This window comes from Cyphomyrmex costatus, unplaced genomic scaffold (genome assembly GCF_001594065.2).
Source record: "Cyphomyrmex costatus isolate MS0001 unplaced genomic scaffold, Ccosl1.0 scaffold164, whole genome shotgun sequence".
Lineage (NCBI taxonomy): Eukaryota > Metazoa > Arthropoda > Insecta > Hymenoptera > Formicidae > Cyphomyrmex > Cyphomyrmex costatus.
Window position 1 is genome coordinate 542857 of NW_017275653.1, and position 22460 is coordinate 565316.

Sequence of the window (22460 nt, forward strand, 5' to 3'; positions counted from 1 at the left end):
AGATACTACACCAACTGCTATTATAGCAAAATGCCATTTGCTCATAATATGCATAAAGAATATGGAAAACCTTCAATAACGAAGAAAAATCTAATTCATACCTTTGAGTCAAATATACATATAAAGGCATTAAAAATGTGCTTTATTTAATTAAGATTAATGTGTACGATGTTAATAATAATAAACGGTAGATAAAAGATTAAACGAAGTAAAGACTAACTGAATAGACTTTCTATGAATATGAACAGCACGAATAATTCTCTTATACATCACATGTGTTTTCTGATAAGCAGGAATTTGAAGGGTCTGTTTAGTCACTGTATTTTCGATAATGTTACTGCAAGCAATTTGTATATAATCAATGACTCAAGATAGATTAATTTTTCGCATATTTAAAAATACGGACTCACCTAGCAATTTTAAAAGTTGCGCAACAATGACTGAGAAGTGCCAATGATAATGTGCCAGTTGCGAGTATTGTAAATGTTCCAATTAGTATTGTTACGATTTCATGTATTAAATAAATATAAAAATACTGTTCTTCATCAATGAAGAATTCGAAGTCCATCTTTATTTTACGTGGTCGAGATTTATTCATCGGTAAAACAATGTCAAGTATAACTGGTGTCAGTTCAATAGCAATAACAAAAAATATAGCAAATGCGACAATAACTAAAACCGTTAAAAATAGAGATGTCATATTACTTTATTTAATTATCATAAGTAAACAGTTTCAAAAAAAGGGTATATATTAAATATAACATTTTAATTTATTTTATAATTTACTTACAAATTAAAATTAATGTTACAGCGCGACTTTCAATAGCATACTTCTCTAATATTCTAATTTCACTGTTATCTTCGATTGATTTCCAGTCCAATTTTATTTGTTTCAACAAATATTTCACCTATCATTTAAACAATTGATGCTTTACAAATTCCTTTTGTAAGAATTTAAAACACAGAGACAAAAGGCCATAAGTATAATAATGCAAGTATAATACTTACATCTCTAGAATTAAAATAATAAGAATTATAATTTATAACATATAACATAGTAATCAAAATATATGAAAGTTCTTTAAAAATAAATTCCAAGTTACACGTCGTTGTCAAAAAAGTGGTAAACTGCAACAAATAAGTATGATAACAATAGACTAAATTTATGCTAATAAAGAATTATCCAAGAAAACATTACGTGTAAGAAAAAAAAATCGATAAATACCTGGAACAAAAGAATAAAACAATATGCGCTAAAGAAAAACACTGTTAACATTTGCATAACAATTGGTTTTTGATAAGGCCACAAACCAATCGCTGTTAACATAACTCGATAAATGTTGTAATAACGTTTACCAGAAAAAGACATCTTACTTAGCAGATGGAATGAATTTTGCAAATGAAAATGTCGCGGATATCTTCTGAATAATGTCGTATCACGAAGCATACTGAACATTTTTTATTTTTTGTAAAATGTCTCTTATAATAAAATATCTCTTACAGCAAAAAAAAATATACGTGACACAACCATATAATTAAGTAATTTCCTATAATTACGCAGTGAGAACAAAAAGTGCTACAATTCCATCAAGAGTCATTTTTATAATGTAGCATATAATTTGAAATGATGATACGTTACACAAAATTTTGCGACTGCGTCAGTGTTATAAGAAAATATACACCTTATTTCTTATAGTTTGAACCGGCGCAGTACGAAAGTTTGTGCGAGAGCATTCACAGTATTACAAACTTCAATGGGCACACAAATTCTACATTAAAATGATTGAAGATGCCTTATAGTTTAACATTAGATATTTACTATTTTAAAAGCAACATTCTATTTTCATAACTTCTTACATGTATCAAATACTTGTATTTTATTTGTTCTTTTTTTTACAAAAGTCAGTATTGTTTACTAGAATACAGATGTGATCACGAGGCACACGTGGAATACCGCTGCATGTAAGTGAATTGAGAGTGCTTGCTAAAATGAGGTAACATTCAGCTGGCACGCGGTTTTATTAAAAGCAAAACATTTTGTGGTTCAATGCGCGCGTCCCATGATCATGCGTTTAAATTCTATTCCATGGTATGAAAGAATATTTTATTGTATTAAGACATACTATAGATCTTCTTTAAGATATCACTTTTGATTATTGATAATATAATGATTCTAATAAATATATAATTTTAATATAAGGAATAATGTGTATATTAATTCAACATTATTTTATATGAGAGAAATCCTCATAATATAAGCCTTTTATAATTCAATTTTAAAAACGCATTAAAAAAATTTATGTTTTATAATATTGATATCTTTAATGTATAATAGCTTCTTGAAAATTTTTGAAGTTGTCTCAAGGACGGTTTTTCGAGCTTAAGGATGTCTCCCGACGCATGTATTCTATCGGAATGTTTTTTATTTGTTGTCTGGCTATCTAGAATAATAACTTTTTGCTAAAGGAGAAATGGGCGAAATCATTTTGAAAACATTGCTCCTGGAACGTTCCAAACTTCAATCAACTATTATTATTGCGATAATAATCGAACAATATACTACAAAACATTGTATGTAAAGAATTTAAAAGGTAGGTTGAATTTTACACAAGTATCATTAAATATATAGTAAAAATTGATTTATCATTAAATTTGTTTTTATATAATGTTCAACAAAAAGGAGAGAGATATTGCTATATAACATGAAAACGATGATATTCCAATTTAGATATAGTATTTCGATGTTTCTATTTGTGCATTTTAAGATTTACTTTTTCAAATTTTTTCATTTTTATGTGCTTTTAAGTTTAAATTCTACCCTGTTAAAATAAAAAAAAAATTTATAATTAAAATTTAGAAATATACTTAATTACACAATATTCTTTATATATAAAAAAAGTGGTTTAATTATTTTAGTTGCATATATGTTGAAAATATATATCCTAGCGAAAATATTTATATGTAATGAAATATATTTTAATAAATTTTATTAGTTAATTCAGTGTACTCATAAATAAATTACATCGTTATTTATTACTGGTATAATATATAATTTCCGTTTGCATGTATTACATATCAAGTGCTAGAAATAAGAATTATTTTTAATACGTTAATGCTAATATTCAAATAAATATCCCAGATAATTAGACATGAACTTATGTCTAATCATACATACAAAACTTTATTTATTATAAACTATATTTATATTATTATTAATCACAAGTGCTCTTTAAAATAATCTTTAAATACAGTTAAATTATTACATTGTAACAGAAAAAACGACAAAAATTATATGATCTTAAGAGAATGCTGAAGTTACCGACGCTCATTTCTCATGCCATTTCGTTTTCCTTATATAGAATAAAAAATTCTTCTTCAGAATAAAAGGAAAAACACATATACCTCCGGAATATTTTCTTAATGTAATGTATGTAATATTTTAATTGGAATTAAACATCTATTTTATTGATATCCATTAAGTTCGGTCGTCCCTTCAGCATCGCCTTAAATCCTATTTGTAAGTGTCCAGACATAGGTATTTGTCTAATCATTGGAACGTTTATCTTTCAGAATATGTTTAAATGTCTTATAATATTATAGTATGACGTTCATATTTTGCTTAAATAAATAATTACGTACCTAGAAACCCTTAATTATCTTCATTAATCGATGCGTGAGTATTACTACATTCAAAGTTCTATGACCAATTAAAACTTTTGTTTTGTATTATTTCATTGTCGTGGTATATATTACAGTAAAGTATGATATTGCTGTAGTTATAAGCTAAAAAAATAATTTAATCTTTATATAACAGTCATTAAATTTTGTTACAAAAAATGTTATAATAATATTATTTTCTAAAATTATAAAATACAATAAATACTGTCTGAAAAAAAGGTAAGATATTTGTTTCTTAAACAATTAGTTCGCTGCACTGAAAATCTTATTTGGTGGTATCAACTAATCCTTCATTTAAATGTGACAAACAAATCTTAGAGAAAATGCAATAAAATAATTTTTATTTAAATAAATAGTTAAAGCAAAAAATTATTGTAACATTTTATTTGTGTTATCAGAAACGAGTTATCAACACAACTTTTAATATGATGGTAAAACATTAGTTAAATAATGAGATTCTCAGTATATATTACTAAAAATATTTACATTACCGTTGAAAATCCCTCTAGAGATGTTACATAAATATGTCCAATTGTTAAGGTGTAAGCTTTTAAAGAATTTTGCATCACAAACAAAAGCAATTTTTGCATGGATAATGGAGCTAAATACCACATTGTGTTGTACCTAAAAAAAAAAATTAGTTCTTGCATTATTTATAACAGTCATTTTTGCATTTAAATTATATAAAAAGGTTCTATTTTTTATGCATTGCAAGAAAAAGGGCGCAACTGCCGATAGCCTTGACCTTGACATATGCTGTCAATGTTATGATCCTAAGTGACCTCCAACAGGTTTTAGGTGGCGATCGTTATTCATTAAAAAGTTATTAACAAAAATGTTTAAGAGATATCTTATTTCTACACTATATATAATATTATTTCTTATTTCTGCTTTACATAATGTTAAGAACTACTCCATACTCGACCTGTCTAGGAACATCAGACTTTCCACGCAAAATGGTCTATTCCACCTCTTTTCCTACCAAAAGACACACAATTTTGACACAAGGGAAAATGAGATTGAACTCTTTTTTTCCGTGGAAAATTGGACGCCCCTTGGCAGAGGGATACAGGACCTCGTTTTTGCTTGGATGCTCCTAGACAAAGGTCGAGTGCAAAATAATTCTGAATATTATACGTATAAAGCAGAAATAAGACATTACTTCTTAAATTTTTTTGTTAATAATTTTTTAACAAATAATGCTTAAAACCTGTTAGAGATCATTCAGAGTCATGCCCTTAACAACATATATCAAAGTCAATATCGGTGGTTGCATCTCTGTTCTGCAATTGTACCAATATTAGAACTATAATATATATATAAAGATTTAAATATTAAATAATTTTAAATTTTATATAAATGAAATTTAGATCCATAAGTATATATCAATTAAAGAACAATTTTATCTTAGATCAAAACGGACGTTGCTGCATTTATTGTTTTTGTTATTTACATATTATGTTTATTTATATTTTTACTTTCTTTTTATTCTTTTTCTTTTTATTTAATTTATTTTGTTTTATTTTTTAGTCAATAATACAAACCAAAATCATAAAGAGAAATTGTGAAAAAGATTTGGAAAAATATATATTGTATAATTGTAGTCCTAAGAGGAAATAATAAATTTACCATACCACATACCACATAATTTTACTTTTACTTTGTACCGTACTTACGCGGCATTAAATATTTCTGCATAATGATCAATAACTGATTGTCCAACAAAATTAGTTACAAACATGACTACAAAATGACAGCCTACTATACCGATGCACATAGTTACTTCGGTAAACTCATTTAATGCTATTAACGCATTAAGTAACTATAAAAATATATTATATCATCTACTATCTATATGTTTCAATTTATACGTCGTTAAATCTATAGTGTCAAATTTAACTATTGTTTTATATATATAGTATAAAATAACGACATATTAATAGGAGCAATGGCTATTTAATAAGCAACTTAACAAAAATAAATTTTACACTATCGATTTAACAGAGTATATGATACGAATTCATATCTATAACAATTGAACTGAATATAAAACGTAAAAAGTATATCACATACAAAAACATTACTTACTCGAAAAAGATTACAACTTAAAGACATTACACTGATTATCACTAGAGAGAAATACCATTTGTTCATAATATTTAAAAAGAATGTGGAAAACCTTCAATAATGAAAAAAGAGCCTAATTCATACCTTTGAGTCCAAATATATAAGGGCATTAAATAATATGCTTTTAAAAATTAAAATTATTGTTTGTCAATGATATATGTAACAAGTTATAAATATCAAAAGAATAAATTGAATGAGGACTAACTGAGCAGATTTTCTATGAATATGAACAGCACGGATAATTTTCTGATGCATCATATGTGTTTTTTGATAAGCAGGAATTTGAAGTGTATGTTTTGTCACTGTATCTTCGATTATGTTACTGCAAATATCTTATATATAATTAATACTTTAATAAACAATCATTTTCAGCAAAATTAAAAGATACGCTTACCTAGCTATTTTAAAAGTTGCGCAACAATGCCTGAAAAATGCCAATGATAATGATCCAGTTGCAAGTACCGTTAACATTTCAATCAGTATCAATACTATTTCATTTATTAAATAAACATAAAAATATTGTTCCTTGTCAATAAAGAGTTCGAAATCCATTTTTATTTTACGTGGTCGAGATTTATTCATCGGTATCACAGCGTCAAGAACAACTGGTGTTAATTCAATAATTACAATCAAAGAAATAGCAAAGGCGACTATAACTGGACACGTTAAAATTAATAAAATGCACATTAGATAAATGATAGTTAATAAAATAGCATACTTTGTTTAATTATCTTAATAAACAATTTCAAACATAAGATATATTAAAAATTATACTTACAACTTAGAATTAATGATACTAAACGATTTTCGATGGCATATTTTTCTAATATTCTAATTTCACTTTCATCTTCGATTGAATTCCAGTCCAATTTTATTCGTTTTAACAAATGTTTCATCTATTATTTAAATAAGTATTTTTTTCAAGATATTTCTTTTTTACTTGCAGGAATTAAAATTCTCGGTAAAAAGATTTCGCTATAAATGTATAATTGCAAGAAATACTTACTTCTTTAGAATTAAAATAACAAGAGTTATAAGTTATAATACCAAACATGGTCATGAAAATATATGAAAGTTCTTTAAAAATAAATTCCAAGTTGCATGTTGTTGTTAAAAAAGTCGTAAACTGTAACACATAAATATAATACCAAATTTAAATATAAATAAAATGTAAAAAAAGAATCGTTCAATGAACCGTTACGTTTAAGAAAAACCAATTAAAAAATACCTGGAATAAAAGAATGAAATAATATGCGCCAAGGAAGAACACAGATTGCACTTGAGTAATAATCGATGTCTGATAAGGCCACAAACCAATCGCTGTCAACATAATTCGATACACGTTGTAATAACGTTCACCAGAAAAGACCGTCATACTTAGTAGATGGAGTGAGAATGAAAATATCGCGAATTTATTGAATAACATTTTATTGAATATTTTTTATTTTTCGAAGAATACCTCTTGTAAGATAAAAGTATGTGATGAGAGAGAACTATTCGATTTAATAATTATCTACAATTACGCAGAGAGAACAAAAAGTGTTATAATTCCATCAACCGTTTGAAATAATGATACGTTATATTAAAAACGACTATTTCTGCGAAAATTGTCATCAATGTTATAAGAAAATATACTTCCTATTTCGTTCTTATAGTTTGATCCGACGCAGTTCAATGGAACTTGGCGGGAGAACGCAGTTGATAATGTGATAAACTTCTGTGAACAAATATCAGTTTATAGTGAGTTAAACTTTAGTGACCAAATAAATTTTTTCTCGAAATAAAAAATAACTTATAGTGGAAAACATTAGATATCCAGCTTTATGATAGAATTTTTTTATTTTGAATGTTTCTTGTTTACACACATTATATGTATTATATTTTAAATGGCATGTGCTATCATACACTCATATATTTTATTTTATTTTATCTTTTACAAAAGCTGGTATTGATTATTAGGGCTGCGTTCTAGTATGTATTATATATACTGTCAGTACTGGCAGTACTGAAAACTTGTTTCATTATTATCGCGCAGTGTGCTGTGACAACATCCAATTCCGTTAATGATATTATAAATGATAGCTATATTGCCACTGTACTGCTGCAGCTTTCGAGTAAGTTTGGGTGCGTTCCGAGTTACGCATAAAGCGCGTAGACTGCATAGAAAGTCATTTCGATTTAACGCGCATTAGGAGCACTTTGATAGTGCTGAGAATTCTCTAGATTGTACTATCCGCACTGTACGTTTTCTTAGCACTCTTCCTAGCGCATTGACTGCTTCTATAATATTTCGACTTGAGGCAGTTGATGCGTCTGATGCGTTCATGCGGTCTATGGGTATGATTCTAATTCGGAACGAGTGACTCTGCGAAATCGTCAATTCGACGTCAAATTGACATCGATTCGACGTCGATTCCATTGTCATTTCTCACTGACGAGTGTACCGATTTTGATCGGAACAGTCGCAATCGAATCATATAAAACGTGCATCAAATATATAAAAATGTCATTAGATTTTTTGTTACAGTTTTAGTTTTCGAGATATTTTAACAAAAATAAATTTTGATAGAAGAATTCTGGTTTAATAGCGCCTCGACATTTGTTTAACGCAGTAACATTTATGTCATTCATACCACATTTCGCTTATATACTTGGCGTCACGCCGCTACCGCGCCGCTTGATTTATTTTTACATGCTTTCAAATCCAGTCAAATTATACTAATTGTTACTATTTAAAAAAGTGTACAATAAAACATTTAAAACATACTCAATTATACGAATTTTTTATAAAAAGGGATTTAATCATTTTTAGTTATACGTATATTAAAAATTTTCATGAAAACATATACATCATGTAGGTATATAATGAAAAATATTTTAATAAATTCTTTGATGATTTAGTTTTTTTTAAATCAACTTACTCTATTACTGGAAGGAAAGTAACGTATATAGCGAGAATGAACTTTAGCGATGTTCTATATTTCTCTATTATTTCTAGAATAGTAACAACTCAACAGAGAAAAAGTAAAAAGATATGTCCCTCAGTAAAATGTTAATTTTGAATAATCCCCCGTTACATATGCGCGCTATATTAGCGCTCGCTGTTTACTTACTGCACAAAGAGTACGAATAATGGTATAATCTTGTTAAACATTTACCGATGTAAGACTATTATTTACGTATAAATGCTAAAAATTGAAATTATTTTTGTCATGTTAATGCTACAAGTAATACACAGCATATATTTAAATTCTAAATAATATACCGATCAGGAAAAAAATTCTCCGATGACTTTGACCTTGACGTATGTTGTCATGACCCTAAGTGACCTCTAATAAATTTTAGCCGTCGCTCGTTAAAATGTTGTAAACAAAAAATTTTGAAGAAATGTCTTATTTCTGCTATTATTGTATAATATCAAAAACTATTATATATCCCTCCTTATATTTACGTAATGTAAACTTTTCACACATAAAGTAGCTCCGAGCTGCCACGAGACGCAGGACTTTTCTCGTGAAACGAACTCACCTTATCTTCCCATTGCCTAAGGCTGCACTATACTTTCCATGCAAAGACCTGTTGAAATTAGTGTTATATATTTCGACAGTTATACATTTGGAAGGAGAATAGGTGGAGTATAAAATTGCTTTGCGAAATCGCTTTGGAAAATTGTAAATTATATTTTAGAGCACATCCGGAAAATTTTTTATTAGTAAAGAAAAGGTATTTCTCAAACTTCTTTGTTAATAACTTTTTAACGAATAACAACTAAAACCTGTTGAAGGACACTCACAGTTATAATCCTGACAAAATATGTTAAAGTCAAAATAATCGGAGGATTCTTCGTTATCAGCATATTTATGTAAACTTTATGTAATAATATGAAAGTGACTTATTTAATAAAACATTTACGCACCAAGAAATTCATCATAATCATTTGCCATTATTATAATTACATATACAAGATTCTATAATCAATTATAATTTTTTGTATGTTATTTCCTCGTTGTGGTATATATTACAGTAAAATATGATATGGATGTAGTTATAATCTAAATAAATTAATTAATAGTTAAGAGAGAAAGAGTTCATTGTTATAAACGTCGTTATGTAACATTACTGTTTTCTTAAAAATGCATTAAATACAACATTTAAAAAAAGATATAAATATATTTTTAGAGAATTATTTTATTATAAAATATTTATTACTGTAGAAAATCCTTCTAGAGATGGTACATAAATGTAACCAATTTTTGGAGTATGAGATATCACAGAATTTTGCATTACGAATAGAAGCAATTTCTGTATCGATAATGGAGCCAAATACCACATTGTGTTGTACCTAAAAATTTATAAAATGTTAAATTTAGCATTATTTATAAAAGCTAATTTTTATTGTCCTTACACACTTAAATTATACGTAGCTGCGCTATTTTGTGCTTATTTTAAAAGCATAATGAAATTACAAATAATGTATAATAAAAAGGGTATACTTGACCAAGCCAATTAAAATCAATAGAATGAAAAAGTTCCGCAATAGCATATCTAATTTGTTGTAATTTCAAATTTTGAAAATGTAGGTAGCATACGTAGTGCATGGATTCATTTACACGGCAGGTGCAGCTATCTTAATTTATATCCAAATTTTCTATGCATTTTTTGTCAAACTAAACATTTTTCTCAAATGATATTTATTTCTTTAGTCGATGGTTACGTATGTAATATGAGCTTTTTTGGAAAATAGCCATAGAAGTTTGCCTATTGGGATTTTTGATGAGAAACGTAAAAAATATATCACGAATTCGATCCTGATAGCAAGCTGACGTCAAAATGATGTCAAAATAATGTTTTCGGACATCAAAATGATGCTAATGTAACGTTGCTTGCTATTAGGAAGCAATTTGATCGAAAACGTTGTTACAAATAAATAATGCAGAATCGTTTACATACAAAAACACATTACGAAATACTAAAATTCTTTGATCAACAATAGGTAACTCTTTATTATCTTATGACGTAATGAGTTAATATTGTAATGTTTAAGTAAACATTCTAGGATAACAATATCTTTTCAAATATTGTAATCTAATATAAAAGTATGAATTATTTAACACATTCAAAGTACACGCACTGAAATTTTAGGAGCTAGGCCATATTGTATATCCTTCACATTCGATATAATGGATCCGTTATAATAATTACAAAAGATTTTTATTAGATGTACAAATTAATTCTCGACCCCTACCTTTCAGCGACCTCAAAACTCGTTTATGTTGAATCCCCCACCTCTGTAGTCATTTTGAAGTGCCATCTTTTATATACATATAGCATTAAAGTGAAGTACAATACTTGATACTCCTGTGAACATAATCTGAAAAATCAGCAGTAAACACGATATCGTTCGAAAAGCAACATTTGAGGCATTGCCTTCTTTTCGCATTAAAAAAAACACGGCTGAAGTAAAAGAAATAATTTGTACGATTTTAGGCGAGAATACTGTACCGTACAGTACGTGTAAAAAATAGTTTCAATAGTTTCGAAAGGAAAATTTCGACCTTGAGGATCGTAAATGCCCGGGTCAACCAAAAACAGTAGAAAACGAGAAGTTGGAGAAAATTTTGAACAAGAATTCTTGCCAAACGCAATTAGAACTTACAAATACGCTTGAAATAGCAAGACGTTTCCTATCGCCTAAAACTGCTGGAGAGGTCAAAACAGACTGAGAATTAATTTGTACACCTAATATTTAAATTAAAGTTTTAAACATACAATTATTTTTGGAAGATTGTATGCACAGAAAGTGATAAAAAAGACATACGGAACGTAATATATAGTGATTGAAATTTATTTCATTCATACTTTTTATTCGAAAATTAAATTTTTATATAATACAATACATACGCGGCATAAAATACTTCTGCGCTATGATCGGTAAACGATTGTCCAAAAAAATTAGGTAAAAACATTAATAAAATATGTACCAATATCGTATTGATGAACGATATTATTTCGAAAATTTCATGTGAAACTGTTACTGCATTGAATAGCTATAAAAATGTATTATATTATCATTTATACAATATATTATTATGTATAATGTACAAGAGAATTAATAATAATAAAAACTAAATAAACCGTTAAACATACCTAAATAAATTTTACTACATACATAAATGAATTACTTACTCGGAAAAGAGTGCAACTTAAAGACATTATGAAGATTATTCCCATAACAAAATACCATTTGTTCATTACACTCAGAAGAAATGTGAAAAACCTTAAAATAGCGACGAAATATCTAATTCATATCTTTGAATCAAACATATAAAAGCACAAAGAATTAATATTAAAAGTGTAAATTAAAAACTAACTGAATTGATTTTCTATGAATATAAATAGCACGATTAATTCTTTGACACATTACGTGTGTTTTTCGATAAGCAGGAATTTGAAGTGTTTCTTTAGTCACAGTATCTTCGATTATGTTACTGCAAACAACTTGTGTATAATAAAACTATAAAATAATTTTCTTTTTCCAATATTAAAATATACACACTTACCTAGCGACTTTCAACGTTGCACAACAATGTCTAAAAAGTGCCAACGATAATGATCCAGTTGCAAGTACCGTTAACATTACAATTAGCATTAATACGACTTCAGCTATTAAATAAATATAAAAATACTGATTCTCATCAATAAAAAATTCGAAATCTATTATTATATTATGTGATCGAGATTTATTGATAGGATCTATGACAGCATCAAGGACAATTGGTGTCAATTCTAAGATTATAAGAAAAGATATACTAAATGCGGTACAAACTGGAAACGCAAAAAATAACAAGATATTATATAACTTCATGTAATTATCATGAAGAAACAATTTCAAACAAAAATATATATAATTACATTATAATCATATAATGTATTATATTATATAATTTACTTACAACATAAAATTAATGTTACAACACGACTTTCAATAGCATATTTCTCTAATATTCTAATTTCACCAACATCTTCAATTGAATTCCAGTCCAATTTTAGTTGCTTCAACAAATACTTCACCTATCATTAAAATAATTCTTGCTTTTAAAATATCTCTTGCGACTTTTTAAAATTCTCGGGAGTAAAAAGCTCTTCCATAAAAATAAAGTTACAAGTAATACTTACTTCTTTAGAATTATAATAATAAGAATTATAAAATACCATAGATATCATAGTCATGAAAATATTTGAAAGTTCTCTACAAATAAATTCCAAGTTGCACGCCGTTGTTAAAAAAGTCGTAAACTGCAACATAAAATTTAAGAATGATGACAATACTAAATTTGTGTAATAGGAATCATCCTAAAGGAAACATTATACATATGTAAGACAACAGAAATACCTGAAACAAAAGAAAGAAGAAATATGCGCTAAAGATGAATGTTGTCTGCACTTGCATAACGATTGGAGTTTGATAAGGCCACAAACCTATCACTGTCAACATAATTCGGTTCACCTTGTAATAACGTTCGCCAGAAAAAGCCATCTTATATAGTAGACTGAGTACGTACGAATGAAACTTTTGTGAATTTAATGAACAACATCGTATTGAATTTTTTTGTTTTTCGAAAAATAACTTTTGTGCAAGAAAAATATGTAATAGCTATACAATTTGATAATTATATACAATTACGCAGTGAGAACAAAAAGTGCTCTAATTCCATCAACCATTTGAAATAATGATACATTATATGAAAAACGACTATTATCGCGGAAATTGTCAGTGTTATAAGAAAATATATCTCCCACTTCGTTCTTACAGTTTGAACCGGCGCAGTTCAGCGTAACATAGCAGGAGCACGCAGTTCGTGGTATGACAAACTTCAGTCAACAAATATCAATTCATAGTATGATAAACTTCAGTGAACAAATACATTCTATTTTGAAACAATCAAAAATAACTTATAGTAGAAAACATTAGCTATCCAGAAAGAAATTTTACGAAAGTAATTTTTTACTTTGAATGACAATTGTTTATGCATTATATTTTAAGTGGCATGTGCTACATATCATAACACCAATATACATATATGTATTATTTTATCTTTTACAAAAGCTAATATTGATCATTAGAGCTGTGTTCTAATATATAGGGTGAGGCATTTTAATTGCCTCAAATAAATATCTCAGAAACTAAGAGAGGTACAAAAAAAATTTTATATAAAAGTTGTAGATTTTCTCGGGAGAAAGAAGGTGGAAATATGATAACGGATTTTGGATAGAGTACACTACCAAGGTCAGGTCAACATGAATATTTTAAATGGAATCCCCTATTTTTTATCGCACATTCTTGTAAAGCACACTTCGAGAGAGCTTTCCAAAACACTATAATAAAATATTTTTTTATCAAGTACTTTTCGAATAATAGGGCTTAAAAGTTACAATATCGCTGACATTAACATTATCCAAGGTATACCACGTGGAGATTACTTAGTCGGATTTAATCTCTTGTGTGCATATGTGCGTGCGTGTATGGGGAAGGAAAACGGGAGTCAAAATTACACATACTCTGTGTTCTTGTTTCTATTTGTTAACTGGACTGATTGCTTTTAATGATCAATCAGCTCCAAATTAACTGGATTTGCGAATTCAGTTTTGCATCAACGTAAATAGAGACATATTCGAAGAATTGTTATAAATAATATAATATGAATCTGAAGCACATTCGCACGCGTGCGCTCATACGCAAGCACGTGAAAGACAAAGGAACTCACGTAAATCAAGTACCTACCTCAATGGGATAAAATCCCATCACGTTCCCGTTGTTCATCTTGGATAATGCTAAGCACGGGTAAATACATGCAGTCAATTTGAGACTTATTTAAAAAAACATTTACACACCCCTAGAAATTCATCATAATCATTTGCTTTTAATACTAATATATTAGTTATATACAGTTGTAGTATAACTATGACTATTATGAAGGTTCAACAATCAATTACAATGTTGTATGTTATTTTCTCGCCGTGGTAAATATTACAGTAAAATATGATATTGCTGTCGTTATAATCTAAAAAAAATAATATAAACTTTTTATCAAAATTAAAATGTCATTGTTATAAACATCATTATGTGACATTACTGTCTTTCTTAAAGATGCATTACATACAACATAAAAAATAAGACATAAATCTTTTTCTAGACAATTAATTCATTATAAATTATTTATTACTGTAGAAAATCCCTCAAGAGATGGTACGTAAACGTAACCAATTTTTGGAGTGTAAGATCTAATGGAATTTTGCATTACAAATAAAAGCAATTTTTGTATCGATAATGGAGCTAAATACCACATTGTATTGTATCTAAAAATTTATAAAATGTTAGATTTAATATTATTTATGAAAGTTAATTTTTATTGTGCTTGCAAATTTAAATTATACGTTGCTAATATTTTGTAAAAGTATAATAAATTTACAAGTATATAATAAAAGATATAATTGGAATCCAAGATATTTAAAATCAATAGAATGAAAAAATTCCGCAATGGCTTATCCTCTTCGTTATAATTTCAAATTTTCAGAATGTAGGTTAGTATACACATTGCATGGATTCATGTACACAACAGGAACAGCTGTCTTAATCTTTATTCAAATCTTGTATGCATTTTTCGACAAATTAAACATTTATCTCACATAAAATTTATAATGTATCACAAATTCGAACCCGATAGCAAGTTGCCGATCAAATACATAATGTCTTTTGAAGTAAAAGTGACGTTTTCTGACATCAAAATGATGACAAAGTAAGTAGTTTCCTACCAGGAGATCAATTCAACTTAAAACGTTGTTGCAATTAAGTTGTGCAGAGTCGCTTGCATATACGAGCACACTATTAAATACCAAGATTTGCTTTGACAATGCGTTTCTATCTCTTATTTTATGACATAATGAGTTAACAATATTTATATAAACATTCTAACATAACAACATCTTTTCATATATTATAATCTAATATAAAATAATCAATTATTTAACACATTGAAACTATACACACTCACGTAAAGCCCTGGGGAGTTAGTTTATATATTGTTTAGGTTTAATATATATTGTGGATCCATTACAATAATAACAGAAGCTTTTTTTCTTCAAATTAACGTTTAAAATATATGATCATGTTAGGAAAATTATGTACGGAAATTAATAAATGAAGGCATATGAGATGTGAATTTATCGATGGAAATTTGTTTCATACATACATCATCGTAAAATTAAATTTTTATATGGTACGTACGTGGCATAAAATATTTGTGTGCTATGATCGGTAAGAGATTGTCCAACAAAATTAGGTAAAAACATTAGCACAAAAAGACCTGTTATTACACCAATGTCAGTTGCTATTTCGGAAATCTCTAATGAAACTGTTGCTGCATTGAATAGCTATAAAAATATATTACATTACCATTTATACAATATATTATTTCAAAATAAATAAGAATTCATAATAGTAGAAACTGAATTAAACGTTAAGCACAAAAAAATTAGTGCATACGTAAATGCATTACTTACTCGGAAAAGATTGCAACTTAGAGACATTACGAAGATTAGCCCCATAGCAAAATACCATTTGTTCATAATACTCAAAAGAAATTTGGAAAACCTTGAATATCAAGGAAATATCTAATTCACACATCTTTGAATCAAATATATAAAAGCGCAAAGAATGTTAAAAGTATAAATTAAAAACTAACTGAATTGATTTTCTATGAATATAAATAGCACGATTAATTCTTTGACACATTACGTATGTTTTTCGATAAGCAGGAATTTGAAGTGTTTTTTTAGTCACAGTATCTTCGATTACGTTACTGCAAACAACTTGTGTATAATCAAACGTCCAAATAATTTTTTTTTGCAATATTAAAATATACATACTTACCTAGCAATTTTCAAAGTTGCACAACAATGCCTAAGAAGTGCCAATGATAATGATCCAGTTGCAATTATCGTTAACATTCCAATTATCATTAATACAACTTCAGATATTAAATAAATATAAAAATACTGGTTCTCGTCAATAAAAAATTCAAAATCTATTATTATTTTACGTGGTCGAGATTTATTGATTGGATATATGACAGCATCGAGGACAATTGGTGTCAATTCTAAGATTATAAGAAAAGATACACATAACACGGTACAAACTGGAAACGTAAAAAATAACAAGATATCATACAACTTCATTTCATTTTCATAAAGAAATTGTTTCAAACAGAAATGTATATATTTACATTATAACCATAATGCATTCTATAATTTACTTACAACATAAAATTAATGTTACAACGCGACTTTCAATAGCATATTTCTCTAATATTCTAATTTCGTTACTATCTTCGATTGAATTCCAGTCCAATTTTAATTGTTTGAACAAATATTTCATCTATCATTTAAACCATTCTTGCTTGTAAAACTGCTCTTACTTGCGACTTTTTAAAATTCACGGCAGTAAAGAGATCTTCCATAAAAATAAAGCTACAGATAATACTTACTTCTTTAGAATTACAATAATAAGAGTTATAAAATACAATACATATAATGGTCAAGAGAATACATGAAAGTTCTCTACAAATAAATTCTAAGTTACATTTCTTTGTTAAAAAAGTCGTAAACTGCAACATTGAATATACTCGTAAATATAATAGCTTATAGTGAATTTATGTAATAAGGAATCAGCTAAAAAAGCATTACATATAACAAAAAAAAATCGAGAAATACCTGAAACAAGAGAAGGAAACAATATGCGGTAAGGAAAAATGTTGACTGCACTTGCATAACGATCGGAGTTTGATAAGGCCATAAACCAACCGCTGTCAACATAATTCGATACACGTTGTAATAACGTTCGCCGGAAAAGACCATCTTACTAGTAGACGGTGTAAATGCGAATGAAAATGTCACGAATTACTGAATAACATCGTCCTGAATATTTTTTTATTTATCGGGTAATACCTCTCGTAGGGGAAGATGTGCGATAAACTATGCAACTTAACACAATTATATATTATTACGTAGTGAGAACAAAAAGTGCTATAATTCCATCAACTATTTGAAATAATGATAGGTTATATGGAAAATAACTATTTTCCGTAATTTGCGAAAATTGTCAATGTTGTAAGAAAATATACCTCCCATTTTGTTCTTATAGTTTTGTCCGGCTCAGTTTAACGTAACTTTGTGGGAGAGCGCAGTTCACATGGAGAGAGTGATATACTTCAGTAAATTACAAAATTCTATCTCGATTAAAAATAACATATAGTGAAAAATATTAGATATCCAGCTTTTTGCAAGAAATTTAAAATTTTTCTTCCGTCTAAAATTTTTATATTGTCTCCATCAAAATTGAATATTCCATACAGTGTTCTGTAATTATTGAATGCTGTTCTGTTTCCCAAATTATTTCTGTTTATGTATATCAAAATTGATATATTCTTTTTTTATGCTTTTTAGTTCAATTAAATTTCAATAATAGTTAATATTTTTAGAAAATGTATAATATAATATATTTAAAATATACTTATTTGTATGAATTTTTTATAAAAAGAGGTTTATAATCATTTCTAGTTTACCGTATATTAAAAATAATCATTAAAATATATAAAATAAAAACGGTTTTAATAAACTTTGTTTAGCGATTCAGTATTCTTTTAAACAATTTACGCTATTACTAGAGGAAGAATAACATATACAGCGGTAATTAACTTTAGCGGTGTTCACTATATTTCTCTATTACTTCTAGAATAGTAATAATTCTATAAAGAATAAGTAAAAACATATGTTCCTAAGAAAAATATTAATTTTGTATAATCACCTGTTACACATGATCGCTATATTAACGCTCGCTGTCTAATAAAACTACACATACAGTATGAATTATGGTGCAGCCCCGTTAAACATTTACTGATTGACTATTATTTGCGTAATAGTGCTAAAAATTGAATTCATATTTTTCAAATGAATGCTACTAATAATATAGCATACATTAAAATTTTACATACCGATCAGAGAAAAATTTTTACAGATGATTACGACCTTGTCAAGTTTTCACATATATTGTCAAGGTTATGACACTGATTAACCTCCAATAACTTATAACCGTCGTTCGTTTTCCCTTAAAAAATTATTTACTTAAAAATTTGGAAAAGTAATGTCATATTTCTATTGTACATACAATATCAAAAACCCCTCCTATCTTGCGTAAATGGCTTTTCACATGAAAGATGATTCATCTCACCTACCAAGGGGCCACATGAAACGAGTTTTACAATGACACCATATCTTCCCCTGATCCTAGAGCCGCATGACTTCCCACGCAAAGCAAGATATCTATCGAAAAAATAAAAGTTATATATCCTTTGGCAGGAGGGTAGGTAGAGTGGAAATCGCTCTATGTGGAAGGATATAAATTATGTTTTAAAGAGAGAGAGAGAGAGAGAGAGAGAGAGAGAGAGAGAAAGAGGAAAATTTTTGTTTTACAAGAAAGCAAGCATTATTTTTCAAATTTTTTGTAAATACTTTTTAATGAATACTGAACGACGCCTACAACTTGTTTTAGGTCATTCAACGTCATAATTCTGACAACATATGTGAAAGTCAAAATCATCGGAGAATTCTTCCCTCATCGGTGTATTTATCTAAATTTTATAAAATAATATGAAATTTGTGATTTATATTTGAGTAAAACATTTATGCACCTAGAAATTCGACATATCATAATGGTTTGCTATTAACACAACTATAACTACATTGAAAGTTCTATAATCAATTACAACTTTGCTATTTTTTCGTCGTGGTATATATAACAGTAAAATATGATATTGATGTAGTCATAATCTAAAAAAATAATTGAATGTTTATACCAAAATTAAGATTTCAATATTATAAACATCATTATGTGACATTACTATCTTTTTTAAAGATGCATTAAATACAATATAAAAAATAAGATATAAATCTTTTTTAGACAATTAATTCACTATAAAATATTTATTACTGTAGAAAATCCCTCTAGAGATGGTACGTAAATGTAACCAATTTTTGGAGTGTGAGATATCATGGAATTTTGCATTACAAACAAAAGCAATTTTTGTATCGATAATGGAGCTAAATACCACATTGTATTGTACCTAAAAATGTATAAAATGTTAGATCTAGCATTATTTATAAAAGTAAATTTTTATGTGTGTATTTAGATTGTACCACTTTGTGCTTATTTTAAAAATAACGAATTTAAAAATATTATATAATAAAGGGTAAACATGACATTCAGGATATTTAAAATCATTAGAATGATAAAGTCAATGCCACATCCGCACACAATTGTTTGCAATTTCATATTTTCAGAATGTAGAAAGCGTTCATAGTGTATAGATTCAGATACACAACAGGTGCAGCTATTTTTGTTTGTATCCAAATTTTCTATACATATTTTATCAAACTAAACATTTGTCTCACATAAAATTTATTTCCTTCTTCGATGATTCCGCATGAGCTTCTCTCTCTTTAAAAACTAGACATAAAAGTATTTTTTCTATTGAGATTTTTGATCAGAAATTTAAAAACTATAATGTATCACAAATTTTATCCTCATAGCAAGCTGACATCAAAATAATGTCTATATGACGCCAAAATGACGTTTTCTGACATCAAAATGATAACAAGTAATATAACTTCTTATCACGGGATTAATTTGACTAAAACCGTGGGTTTACAAATAAATAGTACAGAATCGTGTGAATACGAACACATTATTACTGAGATTTGTTTTGACCGACAATAGGTTTCTTTCTTTTATCTTATGACGTAATGTGTGAGTTAATAATATTTATGTAAACATTCTGGAATAACAATATATTTCCAAATAATATAATCTATAAAGAATGGATTGTTTAACACCTTCAAACTATAATTCACACATTGAAGTAAAGCTCTGTTAGCTAAACCAAATTTGTATATGGTATTTTTCGGAATCAATAAAAGATTATAATAATCACAAAAGTTTTTCGTATAAATAGAATTTTAAGTATATTATTTTTGGGAGATATTATGAACAGAAATTTATTAAAAAAAGACACATGAGATATGAATTTATCGAAGAAATTTGTTTCATTCGTACACATCACTAAAAAATTAAATTTTTATATGATACTTACGCGGCGTTAAATATTTCTCCGTTATGCTCGGTAAGTGATTGACCAACAAAATTGGAAACAAACATTAGTACAAAATGACCTATTATTAGACCGATGTCCATTGTTATTTCGGCAATCTTATGTGACACTGTTACTGCATTGGATAGCTATAAAGATATATTATATTATCTTTTATACATTATATCAATTTATTTATGTTTAACGGTTTATTTAATTTCTATTATTATTAATTTAAGAATTAATAATAATAGAAACTAAATAAACCGTTAAACATAAATAAATTACTACATATATAAATGAATTACTTACTCGAAAAAGAGTGCAGCTTAAAGACATTACGAAGATTATTCCCATAACAAAATACCATTTATTCATAATACTCAAGAGAAATGTGGAAAACCTTCAACAGCGACGAAACATTTAATTCATATCTTTGAGTCAAATATATAAGAGCATAAAGAATGTTAAAAGAGTAAATTAAAAACTAACTGAATTGATTTTTTATGAATATAAATAGCACGATTAATTCTTTGACACATTACGTGTGTTTTCCGAAAAGCAGGAATTTGAAGTGTATGTTTATTCACAGTATCTTCGATTACGTTACTGCAAACAATTTAACTATGATAAAACTTCAAGATAAAATCTATAACAAAGTTGGAAGGCACGCACTTACCTAGCAATTTTCAAAGTTGCGCAATAATGCCTGAGAAGTGCCAACAATAATGTTCCAGTTGCAAGTATGGTTAACAGCGCAGTTAGTACTAATACGACTTCAGATATTAAATAAATATAAAAATATTGATTCTCGTCAATAAAAAACTCGAAATCTACTATTATTTTACGTGATCGAGATTTATTGATAGGATATATGACAGCATCAAGGACAATTGGTGTAAATTCTACAGTTATAAGAGCAAACATACCAAATGCGGAACAAACTGGAAACATAAAAATTAACAAGATATTATACAACTTCATTTAATTATCATAAAAAAAAGATTTCAAACAGAAGAGTATATATTTACATTATATGATATTTATAATTTATTTTGTAATTTACTTACAACATAAAATTAATGTTACAACGCGATTTTCAATAGCATATTTCTCTAATATTCTAATTTCACCACTATCTTCGATTGAATTCCAGTCCAATTTTAATTGTTTCAACAAATATTTCACCTGTCATTTAAACAATTCTTGCTCCTAAAAATTCTCTTACTTGCGACTTTTTAAAATTTTCAGGGCTAAAAAACTTTTCCATAAAGATAAAGCTACAAGTAATACTTACTTCTTTAGAATTACAATAGTAAGAGTTATAAAATATTATAGACATTATTGTAATAAAAATATATGTAAATTCTCTATAAATAAATTCCAAGTTGCATGTTGTTGTTAAAAAAGTTGTAAACTGCAACATACAATAGAAGTATAATAACAACATATTGA

At 27.5% G+C, this 22460-nt stretch overlaps 1 protein-coding gene across 1 annotated transcript in view; it reads right to left on the reverse strand.

Annotated features, from left to right (window-relative positions):
- LOC108771638 (uncharacterized) overlaps positions 1-22460 on the reverse strand; it is a 72237-nt gene that overhangs the window by 48680 nt on the left and 1097 nt on the right. Inside the window, exons 2-3 of the mRNA XM_018536977.1 lie at positions 22076-22193; positions 21685-21949 (exon numbers count right to left, since the gene is read on the reverse strand). Of these exons, the coding sequence (XP_018392479.1) occupies positions 21685-21949; positions 22076-22193 (383 nt within the window). The remainder of the gene's footprint in view (positions 1-21684; positions 21950-22075; positions 22194-22460) is intronic.